The sequence below is a fragment of the Cetorhinus maximus genome, chromosome 21, assembly GCF_964194155.1.
Source record: "Cetorhinus maximus chromosome 21, sCetMax3.hap1.1, whole genome shotgun sequence".
NCBI lineage: Eukaryota > Metazoa > Chordata > Chondrichthyes > Lamniformes > Cetorhinidae > Cetorhinus > Cetorhinus maximus.
Window position 1 is genome coordinate 25,957,634 of NC_135899.1, and position 18,915 is coordinate 25,976,548.

Here is an 18,915-nt window from a genome sequence, read left to right on the forward strand (position 1 = left end):
CCTTCATCCCATCTAATTCCTCTTCAAATACATCTATGCTATTCCCCTCAACCTTTCACTGGGATAGCAAATTCCATTCACTGTTTCCTCCTGAATTCCCAATTGGATTTATTGGTGACTATCCTGAGCACCACATTTTAGGAAGGACTTGAAAGCTGTGGAGAGGCCATTGGAAAGATTTATTAGAATGGTTTTAGGAATGAGAGATTACAGCTACATAATCTTGAGGAGCTGGGGTGGTTCTCCACCTAGCAGAGAAGGCTAAGAGGAGATTTGATAGACGTGTTTAAAATCATGTAGGGTTTTAATACTGTAAATAAAGAGAAAACTGTTTCCAATGGCTGACGAAGTTGACTTGTCAACCAATCAGAAGCCTTTTCACCTATGGTATAGATTGTTGTGATCCTTTGAAATTTGGTACTCTTGTATTTGTCCTGATGAGTGCAAGACGAAAGGTTTCAGCAAAACGTTTCACTTTTCAGCAAAATTCAAATTCTGTACTAACGAGACAAAATGTTTTTAATGCAACAGTTGGTTAGGATTGGAAATGCCCAGCCTGATAAGGTGGTGGAAACAGATTCAATAGTAACTTTCAAAAGAGAATTGGATAAATACTTGAAGGAAAAAAGCAGGGATATGGTGAAAGAGCAGGGGAGTGGGAATAGCTCAAGAGCCAGCACAGACTCGATGAACTGAATGGCCTCCTACTGTGCTGGACTATTCTATGATACTCCATGATCTTATAATTATGATATAATAACTGTAAGGATTAACTGACATCAATAAACTCTCAGGACCAGTTTTTTATTCATTCATTGGATGTGAACGTCGCCAGCATTTATTGCCTAATTGCCTGTGAGAAGATGGTGCTGAGCTGCCTTCTTGAACTGCTGCAGTCCATGTGGTGTAGGTACATCCATTGTGCTGTTAGGGAGGGAGTTCCAGGATTTTGACTCAGCAACAATGAAGGAACGGTGATATATTTCCAAGTCAGGATGGTGAGGGCCTGGAGGGAAACTCCAGTGGTGGTGTTCCCATGTGTCTGCTGCCCTTGTCCTTCTAGATGGTAGTGGTCGTGGGTTTGGAAGGTGCTGTCTAAGGAGCCTTGGTGAGTTCCTGCAGTGCATCTTGTAGATAGAACACACTGCTGCCATTGTGCTTCAGTGATGGAGGGAGTGAATGTTTGTGGATGGAGTGCCAATTAAGTGGGCTGCTTTGTCCAGGGCGGTGTTGAGCTCCTTGAGTGCTGTTGGAGCTGCACTCATCCAGGCAAGTGGAGAGTATCCCATCACATTCCTGACTTGTGCCTTGTAGATAGTGGGCAGGTTTTGAGAAGTCAGTTGAATCAGTTTACCAGGTTATTATGCCATGGGTATTTTAACATTAATGGATCAAGTGTTGACCAAGACAGTCTGGGGCCTTTAACTGCTAGGAGATATCTCTTGATCAGTTCGTGGTTAAGCTATTTTCACTTGCTAAGAAATGTCGTACTTGCTGCATGCTGGTTTGACAAATTTAGAAATGTCGTCACAAGCGCACCAGCTTATAAAATATGTTTGGATGAAGAAAGTCTTTCAGCCCTTTTGGTCTGATCTGCTCCATTAGGAACACCAGCCCTGACTATCTGTCTCCTCCCAGTCTCCCACCTACCATTTCAACACCTTAAATGAAGGCACTGTCATGGCCTCCACCATGACAATTTTAAAACAGAAATCAGCCATTGACATGTTTTGCTTCCTTATCTTCTTCTCAAACAACATCTTATTGTCTCAAAAGTAATCCACTAAATTATGTCTGACCTTTTTTTTAGCATTATGCCAGATTCATTAACTCGGCCAAAAATTGGATTTCTGCCAAACTTTGTCAAGGTCTTGAGCTTAGCTTCATATTTTGGGAACAGACTTACAAATACAAAAGCTTGCAGCATTTGAATTAGTGCCAACTGTTGTCAAAAACCTTTTAAAATGAAAATTCGATTTTGAGAACTTTATCAAGAACCAAACCTCAAAATTTTAAACTTTGTGAGAACTGTAATTTACACTATCAAAATTAAAACAACCTCTTTATCATGTGTTATGATTTGTATCCAGATTAGAAGTCCCATATGTTTATCAACACATTCTTTATCTTTGGATAGCATCCTCGTTATTCAAAGTAACCTGTTAAATTACACTGCACTTTACCTCCCGAGATTGTCCCAAATTCAAATTACAGTGCTGTTGGAATGCAGATGTCCTTTAATATTTAATTCATCTCTTCAAAATAAACCCCTTTTTATCCATTCGAAACACCTAGACCGTGTGTTTATGTCTTTTGGTTTTCCTAGAATCCTTTTGAATTTCAGGTAATTTTTTTTTTCTTCAGAATTTTAGAATACCAACTCGTATGTATCAATGCCAATCAGCTTGGAAGCTGATAATGAGGGTTATTCCTTACTAGTCTGCAAGGGGGTGGTACAAGGGTTGGTTCATCTCAAACAAAAGCAAGCCCTGTTTTATCTTTACACTACCTTCAAATTGCGATTTTTGCCAGAAATCTCAACTCAAACCTTATACCCAAAACTTTGGAATGTTTGAGTATACTTTTACTTTAATCTAATATGGGGCTTTTGACTCTAAAGTGTTAGACTACACACACAAAAGAGAATTCAGGGGAAAAAAAACACATTAAAGCTCACATACAGATGCTTCCTTGCACACAAACAAACACATAAAGGTGTGTATTTATAGTCCTATAATATTGAACTTAACTCTAAACGAAGCTTCAAGTAGCAGTGGGGGGATAAAGGGATCTTGGAGGCTCCACCTATAGGGACAATCAAACTGACTGAAGCTCACATTTTCTCTGCTGCTGCCTGTCACTTGCTCATTAACCCCCTAGGGGTACCCCCTTTCTCTCTCTCACCCTTCAGAACAAACAGCTCTTGAAACTTAGATCAATTCCTTTCTTTTAAGTTACAAAAATTCAGTAGGGGACATTTCAGGTCTCCATTATCCTTCCACATATTCCCAATATCTGTTGGTGGCCCTTGGGAGAAATCGATCTGCCGCTGCGACCGGTGCAACTCGACCGAGATGTTTCTGTATTAGTTTAGTTCACTGCAGATACAGACTCAAAATGAGTACTGTAGCTTTGTCAGGTTTATGATTAGCCTGAGCTCTCCACCACTCCTTGGAGCATAACGGTGGGTCGCTTGACTGCCAACCTTGTTGTTTCATTTTGCTGATCAGCTTTCTATGCTCCCTGGCGAGGTGAAGGGACATGGTTCCTTCACCTCCCCATTCCGCAACGAACTCGAGTTCATCCTTCTCAGTTATACTCACATTCGCAACTTAAACAGGGACATTCACACATTAAACAGGGACCCACAGTTCCCCCGAGACACACTGTCTCCAAAAACAGGGACCCACGGTTCCCCCGAGACACTCTGTCTCCAAAAACAGGGACCCACAGTTCCCCTGAGACACTCTGTCTCCTTGAGGCTCACATGCCCCAACTGTCCACCTGAATCTCCCTGGCTGAAACGTTTGGATCTGCCCTATTAGACCTCCGTTCTAGTCTGACACGAACAACCAGAGAGTATCTTTCAAAAAGAAAATACTCACCAGATCATTGTTCCGCCTTCACAGAGGTCTGGGCGAATCCTGCCGACTATGCCAATTGAAGAGGGTACTCCCTCCAATCCAGCAACTACCACATAGGCCAGTTGAAGAGGAGAACTTACAATTCCGATCACATAGCGACCACAGAGACTCAGGCTTCCTTTAACCGGTTTTATTCAAGCATATGCAAGGGAGCTGCAATCATTCCTAAGAATGAAGACCCAGCTCCCAGATTGATTACATTTCACTACTTTTGTACCTTTTCTTATCATAATACATTTGAGTACACTTGAATACATCCAATTGGTAACCGACGCACCGGTACCGTGTTACAACTATCCTACTGAGTACATAAACATGTGATTTTGCTAACCAATTATTCTAAAGGGTGTATACATAATTATGTTATCCAATCAAAATTAAGACACGTACGCAAAGACCTTGGTTCTCATGACTCAAGACTGCTTGTGTTCCATTGAAGCCCCCTCTTTATCCATTGTATGCCTTCCCATGTCTAAGCTAAAACCATCTGCCCCTTCCCTATGTGAGATGGGAGTACACGTAATCTATTTTATGTCCTCCTTGTGTCTTCAATCTGACTCTCAAGGCTGTGCAATGTTCATCTGGTAATCGTCAACTCTTAATATACTTAGCAGCCATGTCTGGAGATTTTAAGTGTTCTTCAGTAAATTCTTAGTGTTCTCTTTTAGCATTTTTAATTTTCCCCAAACACTTGTTTTCAAATCCCTCCACAGTCTTGCCGCGCCCACCTCTGTAATCTGCTCCAACCCGGCGACCCTCTGAAATACCTGTGCCTCCTCAGTTTCTGACCTCTGGTGCATCCCCAATTTTAATCGCCCCACCTGGAAGTTCCCCTCCAAGCCAGTCAACATTCTGACTTGGAAATATATCGCCGTTCCTTCACGGTCGCTTGGTGAAAATCCTGGAACTCCCTTCCTAACAGCACTGTGGGTGTGCCTGCACCACATGGGCTGCAGCGGTTCAAGAAGGCAGCTCACCACCACCTTCTCAATGGCAACTAGGGATCGACAATAAATGCTGCTCAAGCCTGCAATGCCCACATCCCATGAATGGATAAATAAAACAATGGTGGCCGCACCTTCAGTTGCCTGGGCCCCAAGGTCTGGAATTCCCTCCCTACACTCCTCTGCTTCTCTAGCTTACTCTTCTCCTTTAAGACACTGCTTAAAGCCTAACTCTTTCACCAAACTTTTGGTCATCTCCTTATGTGGCTCAGTTTGTTTCCGAATGCTCCTGTGAAGTGCCTTGGGATGTTTCATTACGTTAAAGGTGCTATATAGATATAAGTTGTTGTTGGTATTGGTAACTCATTGCTCATTAGTTTGAGATGTCTTGGCTTGTGTCGTTGCAGGTTGGAACGTTTAAAACAAGAACTAGGGGAGAACGCAGATTGCTGTTCATTAAACGCTTGGGATCGTCTTCGCCAGTAAGTTTTTTGCACTGGCTTTTCGCTTGTTCTTCAGCTTATTTTTGGGATGTACCATCACCTGTCTGAAACCTCCTGACCAATGAGAATCATTCCAGTTCCTAAAGCCTGAAAGGAAAACCGATGATGTTACATAAATAATCATGAATTGTCACGAAAGAAAGGGATTTCACCATGTCAGGATGTCCCGAAGCGCTTCATAGCCAGTGAAGAGATCTACAGCCGACGTTCAGTAGGCAGCGCACTCGCCTCCAACTAAGAAGATTGTGGTTTCAAAGTCCAACTCTACATGCATGAATGTAATTATCGAGGTTGACACTCCCAGCGCAGTACTAAGGGAGTGCTGCACTGTCGGAGGTGTCATTCGGATGAGATGTTAAGCTAGGGCCAACTTGCCATCTCCAGTGGGAAAAGGTTCCATGGCATTATTACCAAGAAGAGCAGGGGCGTTACCGCCAGCATCCTGGCCAGTATTTCTCCCTCCTCCTAACTGTACATCAATCATGTTGAATGATATGCCAGTGGAGGGCATTAATTGGGGTTTCTCTTGGGCAGACGGCTATTTTTGCAGCTGGGTGCCCCTGGAAAGGGAGCACGCAGAGTCCGCCGGCATGAATGAGTCCTTCCATGGTTGGTAGGCACCATGGGGACTGGGGTGCATTATTCGCCCCCAAAATCACATTTTGATTTCATAAGTTTCCTTTAAGACTTTGTCTTTTTGTTACACTGTCCCTTTAAGGGGCCCCTTCTTTGTTTTGGTTGTTAATTTGCTCTTTTGTTTATTTTGTTAATTTGACCTTTTTCTTCATTTGTTGTACTCAAAAGAGGCACTCACTGAAACTGGAGTTGGAGGGGGCGGGGGGGTGGTGGCGTATGCTTGCGATATGTCACTTTGTGAATTAACGTTAGACCGACTAAAGACTGACTCCTGTATTATCCTTCGGCAACTGGCTTTCTGGAATGTAACACCTCAATCTACATCACAAAACAGGTTACCTCGTCGTTTACTTCATTGCTGTTTGCGGGAGCTTGCTGTGCACAACTTGGTTGTCGCATTTCCTACAACAGTGACTGCCCATCAAAAGTATCTAATTTGGTTGTGAAACACTTTGGGACCTCTTTTTGTCTTATATAAATGCTCTATATAAATACGAGTAAAGCCGCTATGTCTTGCACAGAATTTAGGGCCAACCCAGCTAATCCTCCCTTCTACCATGGAACCTTGTGTTTTGTTTGCTAGTATAAAGCTGCACTATAAATGTAACTCATCACTATTGGTGAAACCCTCAGAACTCCTTTCAATTTGATATTCAGTGCAGTTTTGAGTACTCGACCCGCGTTGAGTGTTCTCCTAACTGCCCTGCCTTCATGTTCCAGTGCGGCCTCTTCTGTTTTTTCCACGTGGCTGGAACAGTATTCCGAAGATTTTCAGGGGCTGGATCAAGCCTGCTTGAAGCGCCTGGAGCTTTACATAAAACAGGAGTGTGGGGGCTCGGAGCTGGAGCGTCGAGCTGACGATCTCCTGTCGCAGAATGAGAAGTTGTCCGGCAGCGATGGTAAAGTACCGACTTATACCGTATGCCCTCTTTCTTTCTGTTCTTCGACACTTGCTTATCATTTTCATATTTCAAAGCTGCAAATTCCACCACCTGGTAAAACAAGGGCAATAGACGCATGGCAATACCATTAAGAACCAAGCTCCCCTCTAAATCAATCAATGGTCATTCCTTCAATGGCCTTGGATCAAAATCCTGGAACACTCTCCCTAACAGCTCAGTAGGATTACCCCCTTTCAGATCAGTGGCATTACCTCCAAAAAGGCTGTGGGAATACCCCTACCAATAGCACTGTGGGGTTACCCCCTAACACCCTGTGGGTATACCCCACCTAACAGCACTGTGGGATTAACCCCTTACAGCACTGAGGGAATACCGACCCCATCAGCATTGTGGTAATACCCCCCTAACAGCCCTGTGGGAATATCTCTTAACAGCACTGTGGAATTACCCCCTGGACAGCACTGAGGGATTACCCCCCCTAACAGCACTGTGGGCATACTCCTAACAACACTGTGGGAATACCCACCCCATCAGCACTGTGGGATTACCCCCCCTAACAACACTGTGGGAATACCTCCCCCTTCCTAACAGCACTGAGGGAATACCCCCTAATAGCACTCTGGGAACACGCCCCTTCTAACAGCACTGTGGGAATATCCCCCTCCTAACAGCACTGAGGGAATACCCACCCCACTAACAGCACTGTGGAATTACCCCACTAACAGCACTGTGGAATTACCCCACTAACAGCACTGTGGAATTACCCCCCTAACAGCACTGTGGAATTACCCCCCTAACAGCACTGTGGGATTACCCTCCGTAACAGCACAGTGGGGATACCCCCCCTCCTAACAGCACTGAGGGAATACCCTCCTAACAGCACTCTGGGAATACGCCCCCTCCTAATAGCACTCTGGGAATACACCCCCTCCTAACAGCACTCTGGGAATACGCCCCCTCCTAACAGCACTCTGGGAATACGCCCCCGCCTAACAGCACTCTGGGAATACACCCCCTCTTAATAGCACTGTGGGAATACCACCCCCCAACAGCACTGTGGGATTACCCCCCCACCAACAGCACTGTGGGATATTACCCCCCACCCTGACCAACAGCACTGTGGGATATTACCCTCCCCCTCCCCCCGCCCCGACCAACAGCACTGTGGGATATTACCCCTCCCACCCCGACCAACAGCACTGTGGGATTACCCCCCTTTAACAGCACTGTGAGATTAACCACCCCCACCAACAGCACTGTGGGATTACCCCCTAACAGCGCTGTCTGCGCACCTTTGCCAAACGCACTGCAGTGGTTCAAGTAGGCTCACCATTACCCACTCCTGGACACGTAGGGCTGGGCAATAAATACCAGCCTTGCCAGTGAGGCTCGTATCCTAGGAATTTTCTGGTGAAGGTGCCCTGTGCTCGGAATAGCAAAATCCTATTGTTCTAACAGCGTTCCAATAAACTATCAAGATGGTAAACAGAATTGACCAAATTAATTCCAGGTGAAGTGTGATCGCTGTGAAATGGTTAAAAGATCACTGTTAGGAAGTATATATATAAATAAAAAACAAAGGGAAGTTGGATGTGAGAATGTTAATTGAGTTGTGCGTCCAAGTGAGCAGGAAAATCATAATAATTATGATTTGTACAACAATTAAATGTGTTTCTAGAGAAGGACAAATTGAGAAAGTACTTGGACTCCAAAGAAACAGGAGGTGGTCATTGAAATCCCTGTTCTTTACCTTAACTCAACTTACCCCACTTTGCTCCCTATCCATTGATATCCTTACCCAACATAAACATATCCATTTCAGTACTGAAAATTTCAGGTGACTGCTGCACCATTCACTTGTGGAGAGAATTTAAGACATCTACTAAGCCTTGTGTGCAAAAGAAAGTTCCCTGATTTCACGACTGAATGGCCCAGCTCCAATTTTATGACTTCCCCCTTTGTCCTGGATTCCTGCACCAGTGGAAATAGTGTTTTGATCTATCAAACAGGAATCGGGGAGACTGAGACGTTGTGGTAACATCACTGGACTAGTAATCCAGAGGCCCAGGCTAAAATTCATGCATTTGACCAAGGGTGGCATCTGGGAGCCACAACAAAACTGGAGTCAATGGGAATCGGGGGGAAACTCCCCACTGGCTGGAGCCATGATTAACACAAAGGAAGTTCCAGAACATCACTGCAGGAATTCCTCAGGGTAATGCCCTCGGCCCAACCATCTTCAGCTGCTTCATCAATGACCTTCCTTCCGTCATAAGGTCAGAAGTAGGGATGTTCGCTGATGATTGCACAATGTTCACCATTCCTCAGATACTGAAGCAATCCATGTCCAAATGCAGCAAGACCTGGACAATTTCCAGGCTTGGACTGACAAGTGGCAAGTAACATTCGCGCCACAGAAGTACGAGGCAATGACCATTTCCAACAAGAGAGAGAATCTAACCGCCGGCCCTTGACATTCAATGACATTACCATTGCCGAATTCCCCACTATCTACATCCTGGGGATGACAATTGACCAAAAACTGAACAGGACTAGCCATGGGGAGGTGTTGGCATAGTGGTATTGTTGCTGGACTGGGATGCAGGGTAATACTCTGAGAACCTGGCTTCAAATCCCACTATGGCAGATGGTGGAATTTGAATTCAATTTAAAAAAAAAAAATCTGAAGATGACCATAGAAAAGTTACAGCACAGAAGGGAGCCATTCAGCCCATCTTGTCCATGCCAGCCTGAGGACACCCAGGTGCCCTTTCTAATCCCACCTAGCCCATAGCCTGGCAGCTTACAGCACTTAAGGTGCAGATCCAGGTACTTTTTAAAAGAGTTTAGAGTTTCTGCCTCTACCACCAACTTGTGCAGCGAATTCTAGACACCTACTACTCTCTGCGTAAAAAAGTTCTTCCTCATATCCCCCGACACCTTCTGCCACTTATCTTGAATCTATGTCGCCTGGTTCTAGAATTCTCCACCAAGGGAAACAATTTTATCCTGTCCACTCTATCTATTCCCCTCATAATTTTGTACACCTCAATCAAGTCACCTATCAGCCTTCTTTGTTCTAAGGAAAATAACCCCAACCTATCCAATCTTTCCTCGTAGCTACACTTTTCTAACCTTGGTAACATTCTTGTAAACCTCCTCTGCACTCTCTCCAGAGCTAATATGTCCTTCCCGTAATGTGACCAGAACTGCACACAATACTCCATACAATACTTGTGGCCTCACCAGTGTTTATACAATTCCAACATTATATCCTTACTTTTATATTCTATACCTCTGCCAATAAAGGAGAGCATTCCATATGCCTTTTTTACAACCTTGTCTACTTGAACTGCTGCCTTCAGGGACCTGTGTACTTATACGCCAAGATCTCTCGCTTCATCTACCCCTCTTAGTATATTCCCATTTATTTTGTAAATCCTATAACTGTTTGACCTCCCTAAATGTATGACCTCACACCTCTCTATGTTAAAATCCATCTGCCACTTTACCGCCCACTCCACCAACCCATCTATATCGTTTTGGAGATTATGGCTATCCTCTACACTATCCACTATTCGGCCAATCTTTGTGTCAACTGCAAATTTCCCATTCGTGCCCCCCATGTTCACATCCAAATCGTTAATATATAACACAAACAGGAAGGGTCCCAGCACCGAGCCCTGTGGAACACCACTTGAGACAACTTCCCATTCGCAAGGGCATCCATCGACCATTACCCTTTGTTTCCTGTTACAAAGCCAACCTTTTATCCAGTTTGCCACATTACCTTGCATCCCATAGGCTTTTATTTTCCTGACCAATCTGCCATGTGGGACCTTGTCAAATGCCTTGCTAAAATCCATGTACACAACATCCACTGCACTACCTTCATCAACCCTTCTTGTCACTTCCTCAAAGAATTCAATCCAATTTGTGAGGCAAGACCTTCCTTTAACAAATCCATGCTGACCATTCCTGACAAGTCCATGCCTTTCCACATGACAATTAATCCTATCTTTCAGGATTGATTCTACTAATTTGCTCACCACTGATGTAACACTAACTAGCCTATAATTGTTTGGCATTTCCTTTGATCCCTTTTTAAACAATGGAACTACGTTTGCATTTCTCCAGTCCTCCGGTACCTCCCCTGTATCTAGCGAAGATTGGAAAATCATCCTCAGAGCATCTGCTATCTCCTCCCTGACTTCCTTCAGCAGCCTCGGAAACAATCCATCTGGCCCTGGTGACTTATCAACCTTCAAGGATTTCAACCTTTCGAGTACTTCCTCTCTCATTATGACTATCTCGTCCAATATCTCGCAGTGTTCCTCCTGGACTACTATATCTACATCCTCTCTTTCCCATTGCCAATTGTTGTAAAATCCCATCTGGTTCACTGTGCTTTACTGTCCTTTGAATAAGGGATGGGCAATAAATGAATAAATAATAAAACGAACAAATAATTTAAAAAAATACTGTGTAAGCTGAGAATCAAAGGCGAGTGACTCACCTGCAGACTCTCCAAAGCCTGTCAAGGCACAGGGCCACGAGTGTGATGGAATAATCTCCACTTGCCTGGATGAGTGCAGCTCCCACAACACTCAATAAGCTTAACACCATCCAGGACAAAGCAGCCCGCTTGATTGGCACCACATCCACAAACATTCACTCCCTCCACCTCTGCGCGCACAGTGGTAGCACTGCATGAGAAGACCACCACCTAAATTTTCCCCTCCAAGCCTCTCACCATCCTGACTTGGAAATATATCATCGTCCTGGAAAAATCCTGGAACCCCCTCCCTAACAGTACTGCAGATGTACCTACACAACAGGGACAGCAGCAGTTTAAGAAGGCAGCTCACCACCACCTTCTCATGGACAATAAATGATGGCCTAGCCAGCCACTCCCACATCCCATAAATGAATTTAAAAATCCCATTTTAAAAAATTGAATTGATAAATCTGGAATTGCGAAGCTAGTCCCAGTAATAATGACCATGAAACTATCATCGATTGTTGTAAAAACCCATCTTGTTCACGAATGCCCTTGAGGGAAGGAAATCTGTCGTCCTTACTTGGTCTGGCCTACATGTGACTCCAGACCCACAGCAACTTAATTGTCCTCTGAAATGGTGTGGCAAGGGCAATTAGGGAAGGGCAACAAATGCTGACCTTGCCAGCGATGCCCATTTCCCATGAAAGAATAAACAGATTCATTGCTCTTCCTGTTCCAAATAATCTTTATGTTTTTCAAGTCTGTCCAGATCGTGTAGCTGCTCAGACCTTTGAAGGTTTATTTTATTATTCATTCAAGGGATGTGGGGGGTCGCTGGCTGGGCCAACATTATTACCCATCCCCAAATGCCCTCGTTCGGAGGCATTTAAGAATCAACCACATCGCTGTGGATCTGGAGTCACAAGTAGGCCAGACCAGGTGAGGATGGCAGATTTCCTTCCCTCAAGGACATTAGTGAACCAGATGAGTTTTTACGACAATCTGCAGTGGTTTCGTGGTCATCATCAAGCTTTTTATTCCAGATTTTTTTATTGAATTCAAATTTCACCATCTGCCCTGGTGGAATGTGATTCCTGGTCCCCAGAGCATTACCGTGGGTCTGTGGATTACCATTCTAATGACAGTGCCACTGCGCCACTGCCTCCCCAGTAAAAGTTGATAAAGCTGTTAAAAGGCACTTTGGATCTTTAGCATTCTAAATAAAGCAGTAGAGAACAAAAGCAAGAAATTTATGCTAAAACTCCTTGAAGCTTTTCAATGAGTCTTGTTCAAAAGGAGGCCTATACTGACAGGTGGGGATGCGTTCAGCTTTGGTCAGGTGGAGAAAGGGACCCTGAAAATCCAAGGGTTCGCCCAGGTCTCCCACCCGAATTTCAGCAAGGGACTGGCGGAATGCTGGGAGAATTGGCAGACTGGGTCGCTTTTCTCGGGGTTGCACTGATCTCTTACGGAGATCTCGCGGGGTCTCAGAATCACAGACACAGGGTTGATACAGAACATAAGGGGCCATTCAGCCCATCGTACCTGAGGCCTTTAGTTCGGCCTCAGCTGGATTATTGTGTCCAATTCTAAGAAGGACGTGCAGGCCTTAGAGGGAGTGCAGAAGAGACCTATTGGAATCAAACCATAGACTTCAGTTCTGTGGACAGACTGAAGAAGCTGGGATTGTTCTCCTTAGAGCAATGCTCCCCAAACCTTTTCCCGGCGTGACCCCATTTTAACGCCTCGGACTTTGTGTGACCTGAGAGTGAAAACCTGGGGGGCGGGACGAGAGTTGTTGAATTGGGGTTTTGGGGGCAGCTCCAGTTCTTGATGGGGTGGTGGCGGGAATACAGGAGCTGAGCATGGGGGCAGTGGATAAAAAGGCAGAGTTTCTTCAAAAAATGAACACCCAGTTCACAGGAATTTTTTTGCATCGGCGGTCAGGCCTCAGGGAGCAGTCCGTTAAGCCACGCCCACCAAGAAAAAAAAACGCGGGGATTTAAAAATTTAAAGACAGCCTCGTAGCTGTCCGTAAACGATGCAAGCTGCACAGCAGCCACTGCTGCCTCAGAGTTTGTGACCCCAAAATCTCATCTCTTGACCCCACTGCAGTGGTCGTGAGCCACAGTTTTGGAAACCCTGCTTTACAGCACAGAAGGTTAAGGGGAGGTTTAATGGAGATGTTCAAAATGATGAGCGGCTTTGTTAGGTAAATTGGGAGAGACTGTCCCCACTAGCTGGAGTGTCAGTAACCACAGGACGCAAATTAAGATTGCTGGCTAAGGAAACGGGCAAGATGAGGTGAATTTTTTTTTTTAAAGACAGTGAGTTGTTGTGACCTGGAATGCGCAGCCTGAAAGGGCATTGGGAGCAGATTCACTAACACCTTTCAAAAGGAAGTTGGATAAAATTGTGAAGGAGGAAAGAGTCGCAGGGCAATGGGGAAGGAGCTGGGGAGTGAGACTAATTGGAAATCTCTTTCAAAGAACTGACTCAGGTATGATGGGCCGAATGGCCCCTCATGTTCTGTATCAACCCTGTGTCTGTGATTCTGAGACCCCACGAGATCTCCGTAAGAGATCAGTGCAATCCCGGAGAAAAGTGACCCAGTCTGCCACTTCTCCCAGGATTCCACCAGTCCCTTGCTGAAATTCAGGTGGGAAGCTGGGCGAACCCTTGGATTTTCAGGGTCCCGATCTCCAACTGACCAAAGCTGAATGCATCCCCACCCATCAGTATAGGCCTCCTTTTGAACAAGAATCATTGAAAAGCTTTTAACATATCCAGGCTTGCCTTCAGCCCTCCTATCACATTGTTCTTCTGAAGAGCTTGACAGCCTGCCCACACACACATACGCAAGCATGCACGCACACACTTGCCTCATCAAGGCTCCCTTGTCAACACCTTTCAAACCTGCAACCTCTACCATCTAGAAGGACAAGGGCAGCAGATGCATGGAAACACCACCATTCCTTCACTGTCGCTGGGTCAAAATCCTGGAACTCCCTCCCTTACAGCACTGTGGGTGTACCTACACGACAGGGACTGCAGCGGTTCAAGAAGGTGGCTCACCACCACCTTCACAAGGGTAGTTAGGGATGGGCAATAAATGCTGGCCTTCCCAGCAACACCCATATCCCGTGAAAGAAGAATAAATAAAAATTGACAATGAGCCACAGAAGGAGATATTAAGGCAGGTGACCAAAAGCTTGACCAAGAGGTGGGTTTTAAGGAGCGTCTTTTTTTAAATCTTATTCTTTCATGGGATGTGGGCCTCACTGGCAAAGGCCAGCATTTGTTGCCCATCCCTAATTACCCTTGAAATGAAAGGCTTGGTCAGCCATTTCAGAGGGCAGTTAAGCATCAACCATGTTGCTGTGGGTCTGGAGTCACATGTAGGCCAGACTAGGTAAGGATGGCAGATTTCCTTCCCTAAAGGGTGTGAGTGAACCAGATGGGTCTTTACAACAATTGATGATAGTTGTCCTGGTGACCATTACTGAGACTGGCTTTCAATTCCAGATTTTATTAATTGAATTTAAATTCCACCAACTGCTGTGGTGGGTTGATCCTATGCCGTCCAGAATGTTCGTCTGGGCCTCTGGATTACTAGTCCAATGACATTACCTCAATGCCAGCATCTTAAAAAAGCAGAGAGGTGAGGAGGTTTAGGGGGGGTATTCCAGAGCTAAGGTGCCAGGCAGCTGAAAGCACAGCTACTAATGGTGGAGTGATGGAACTCAGGGATGCGAGAAAGAGGCCAGGATTGGAGGAGAGGAGGGTTTAGGGCAGGATGTTACAGAGGGGCATGGTGGGCTATTTGAAAAGGAGGAGAATTTTAAAATTCAGGCATAGCCAGACCAGGAGCCAATGTAGTTCAATGACCCACGCCTCTGCACTGTGGAAGTGGAAGAACTTGACCGTAAAGTATTGGCCTCAGGATCTGCAAGGCTTTGAACACTCTGCAGCCCACAAGTAACTGAGTGGATATGGGGTTTTGTTGAGACAGTGCAGTTTGTGATAGTGATAGTTTGAGTTATCCTCTCTTTACCATTCTGACACTTGTGCCAACACTTTCCACACTTTTTTTCACCCCATGGCATGTGAGCCATCATCAGAAAATTGAAGGACTGAATGGCTACACTCTATTGGTGTCATAACAGTGTACTTATGTCCACAATGCTGCTATTGTGCGTGTGTTTGTGCGTGCATGTTGTGTGTGTGTTGTGTGTTCGTTGGTGTTTCTGTGTTCCCATTTGGGTCTGTGATTTTACAAGAAAAACAGGATAATACAGCACAGAAGGAGGCCACTTGGCCCATCGTGCCTGTGCCAGCTCTTTGGAAGAGCTATCCCATTAGTCTCACTCCACTGTTCTTTCCTCACAGCCCATCAATTTTCTCCCCTTCAAGTATATATCCAAACTGCCTCTGTAATTAATACTGGTAAATAGGAGCATGGGGACGTACCAACAGGAGCAGACTGTTAGGCCTCTCGGGCATGTTCTGCCACTTAATGAGATCATGGCTGCCCTCTGCCCTAACTCAATACACCAGCTTTTGCCCATATCCCCGAATACCTTTGGTTAACAAAAAAATCTATCAGTCTCAGATTTAAAGTTAACAAGTGACCCAGCATCAACTGCTGCTTCCGGACGAGAGTTCCAAACTTTTACCAGCCGTGATGTGAAGAAGCGTTTCCCAATTTCGCTCCTGACGAATTTGGCACTAATTTTTAGACTATACCCCCTCGTCCTAACCCCCCTCCCCAACCTACCAGCAGAAATGGTTCCCCTCTGTCTACGCCGTCGGTTCTCAGGGCTTTTCGATGCTTCCTCTGTATTCACTGATATGTGGGTTGGTTGGTGTTTACCAATGTCCACGTGATGTTTCTGATTGACAGCTCGAGACCACGAGGGCGACGAGCTGACCCAGACCGAGGAGAATGGGACCAGGCCCCAGCACAAGCAGGACGCAGCTGACATCCTCACCTTCACGGCAGATGTGACGGCCTCGCAGCTCACCATGATCGATGCGGTGAGCACATTCGCGAGTCTCTCCGTACACCTATTTGGCTATAAGCAGTAAATGCTGTTGGCAAATGTGGAGGGAGATAGAGAGAGAGAAGATGTTTCAGGTTGATGGTCTTTCTTGAGAACCGCAAGATGTTAGAGATTTTTTTAAAAATTCATTGCCAGGATGTGGGCATCGCTGGAATTCACTGTCCATCTGGAATTGCCCGAGAAGGTAATTTTGAGCAGCCTTCTTGCAGGCCGTGTGGTGACTTCTTTGTTGTAGTGATTTGATACATTAGGCTATTTCGGAGTGGCATTTAAGAATCTACCACATCACTGTGGGTCTGGTGTCACCTGTAGGCCACAGCAGGTAGGGTCTTTAGTAAATGTGTTGGATTTTTAATGAGATCTGTTAGCTTTATGCTCTCTATCACTGATTTTTATCCCAGATGTATTTAATTCGCATATCCAGGCCATTAGTCCAACTCTCTGGTTGCTGGTCCAGAAACAAAGCCACTATTGCGTCCAGTTCTGGTCACACTTTAGGAAGGGCAGGAAGTTCCTCGAAAGGGTTGCAGAGGGGATTTGTCAGAATGGTTGCAGCGATGAGGGATTTTAGCCACAAGGTTAGGTTGGAGAAGCTGGTGTCTGATCTCCTTGAGGCAAAGGAGATTGAGGGAGGGGGTGGGGGATCTAACTGAAATGTACAAGATTACGACAAGTTTAAATAATGGTGAAAGAGAAAAGCTGGACGAGGATGAGAGGGACACATAATTAAGGTTTGGCCAAGAGATGCAGGGGGCTTGTGAGGCAGAAGCTTTTTACTTAGTGAGTGATGATGACCTGGAACTCACTGTCTTCGAGGGTGGTGGAAGCTGAGATGATGAGTGATTTCAAAAGGAAATTGAATGAGCACTTGAGGGAAATAAATTGGGAGCGCTATGAGGTTAGATGGGGGGAGTAAATGGGACTGCCGGCATTGCCCTACAGAGAGACAGCATGAACTTGATGGGCAGCAATGCCTCCTACTGCACTATAATGACTCTATACTACTGTATTTAACAGTTTTTAAACAAGTACAAAGCCAGGATGAAAGGGTGCAGTGGGAGGGAGGTGGGGTAGGTAGTGCAGTCAGGGAAAGAACAGAAGATCAGGTATCGGTTGGAGGACAGGAGCGATTGAATGTCGAAAGGGATGATGGTGCAAGGCAAAGCAAGATGTTAATGAGACGTATAAAGAAACGGAAGATGGGTCTAGAGGAGGTGTAAATGGCAGCAGTAGAATAGCAAAAAGGTTGGATAATCCGCCTTGGAAGAAGATGCTCCAGCTACCCAGGAATGTGGTGGAGAAAGATTGCGGGGTAGACTTTGAGGGTACAGACCATCCTGTTGGTTGTGTGCTGATATGGGACCACCATCGCCAGCACCATGCAATCCACACCTCCTCCGCTCCTAGTGGCACTGGCGCAACCATCCTCCATTACTAGCGCCTGTTGCCTGAGAAACAAGAAATTATTTTAGTCCTTTTTCAACACTTTGGACAAGTTTTGTGTCTTGATGAAGGAATAACAGAAGCTTCCTATTCGACCCTCCCCACCTCGCTGCTTGAGAACAGGAGACTTATTGGATTAATTTTCTGAGGTGTCGAGGGACTCACCAACCCCCCAGTAAAAGGCCCAATTACAGCCAGGCAGGGTTGGATACATTGGGAACCTCACACGGGGGTAACAGGTCACAGTCATTGGAATGTTTACTTCCACGTAGAGAACATGCATAATTTTTTTTTAAAGTCACACTGTGAGTACAAGTATATTGAAGCGCATTCAACAGTGACAAGTTATTTTGTAAAAACTTACATACCCTGTAGTATATTCTGCCAAAGTATAAAGAGATAATACAAGAGAATGAACTCCAATGTGCTTACACCCATTAGAGGGCTCATCTAGTGTTTAGGTAATGCTATTCACAGGCACGATGGGCCAAATAGCCTCTTTCTGTGCTGTATCATTCCACATAAGTTCAACACACATCAGTAAAGGAGTTTGTTTTAGTTCAGCTGTTGCTGCAATCAAAGAGCCTTTCATTTTAAGTGGCAGTACAATGACAAAAGAAAACTACCCCTGCTTTATGAGACCTCCTTTTGTGGTGAGCATATTGTGATGCAGAGGGGTTTTAATTTTAACCTATTGCAACCTGTGAAACTGTCGGTGCAGACTTGATGGGCCGAAGGGCCTCTTCTGCACTGTGTGACTCTGTAATTCTGTGAACCACCACTAATCAGTCGAGATTGATGATGTCAATGTCTTATAAGGTTTAATCGCAATTACATTGTTAAACAGGTGATGGGTGTTTATACACTTATAAATGGGGATAGCTGGGACACTGGGCGGCGGGGTTAGAACCAAAGAACCATAGGGCAGAATTTTACATCCTGCGGGCGGGTGCTCACCCGACCTGATTGGGTGTAAAATTGTATGAGATGACATCGGGCGAGGGTCCCAACATCATCTCACATTTGTGCGATATTTCTCTCAGCGGGTGCGCACAAAAGTCGGAAGCCCACCTGCCAGCAATTAAGAGGTCAATTAAGCTTTTTAACAGCGCAATTGACTCCAATTTTTCGTGGCCTGTCCAACCTTACGGTCGACGGACGGGCGAATCAGCCAGGCGGACTTTACACTTTTCATCAGACCTCACCCAAGGATGGGTTGAAATATCCCGTTATGAAATAAGATAAAAAATAAATATCTGTGGACAACATTTTTATGGGG

At 45.2% G+C, this 18,915-nt stretch overlaps 1 protein-coding gene across 7 annotated transcripts in view; it reads left to right on the plus strand.

The window, feature by feature from the left end:
• Positions 1-18,915, plus strand: part of LOC144695773 (ral guanine nucleotide dissociation stimulator-like) — a 153,829-nt gene that overhangs the window by 96,459 nt on the left and 38,455 nt on the right. For all 7 annotated transcript variants that reach the window (XM_078566755.1, XM_078566753.1, XM_078566751.1 and 4 more), the window contains exons 4-6: positions 4,996-5,070; positions 6,448-6,626; positions 16,034-16,167. In XM_078566755.1, coding sequence (XP_078422881.1) covers positions 4,996-5,070; positions 6,448-6,626; positions 16,034-16,167 — 388 coding nt within the window. The remainder of the gene's footprint in view (positions 1-4,995; positions 5,071-6,447; positions 6,627-16,033; positions 16,168-18,915) is intronic.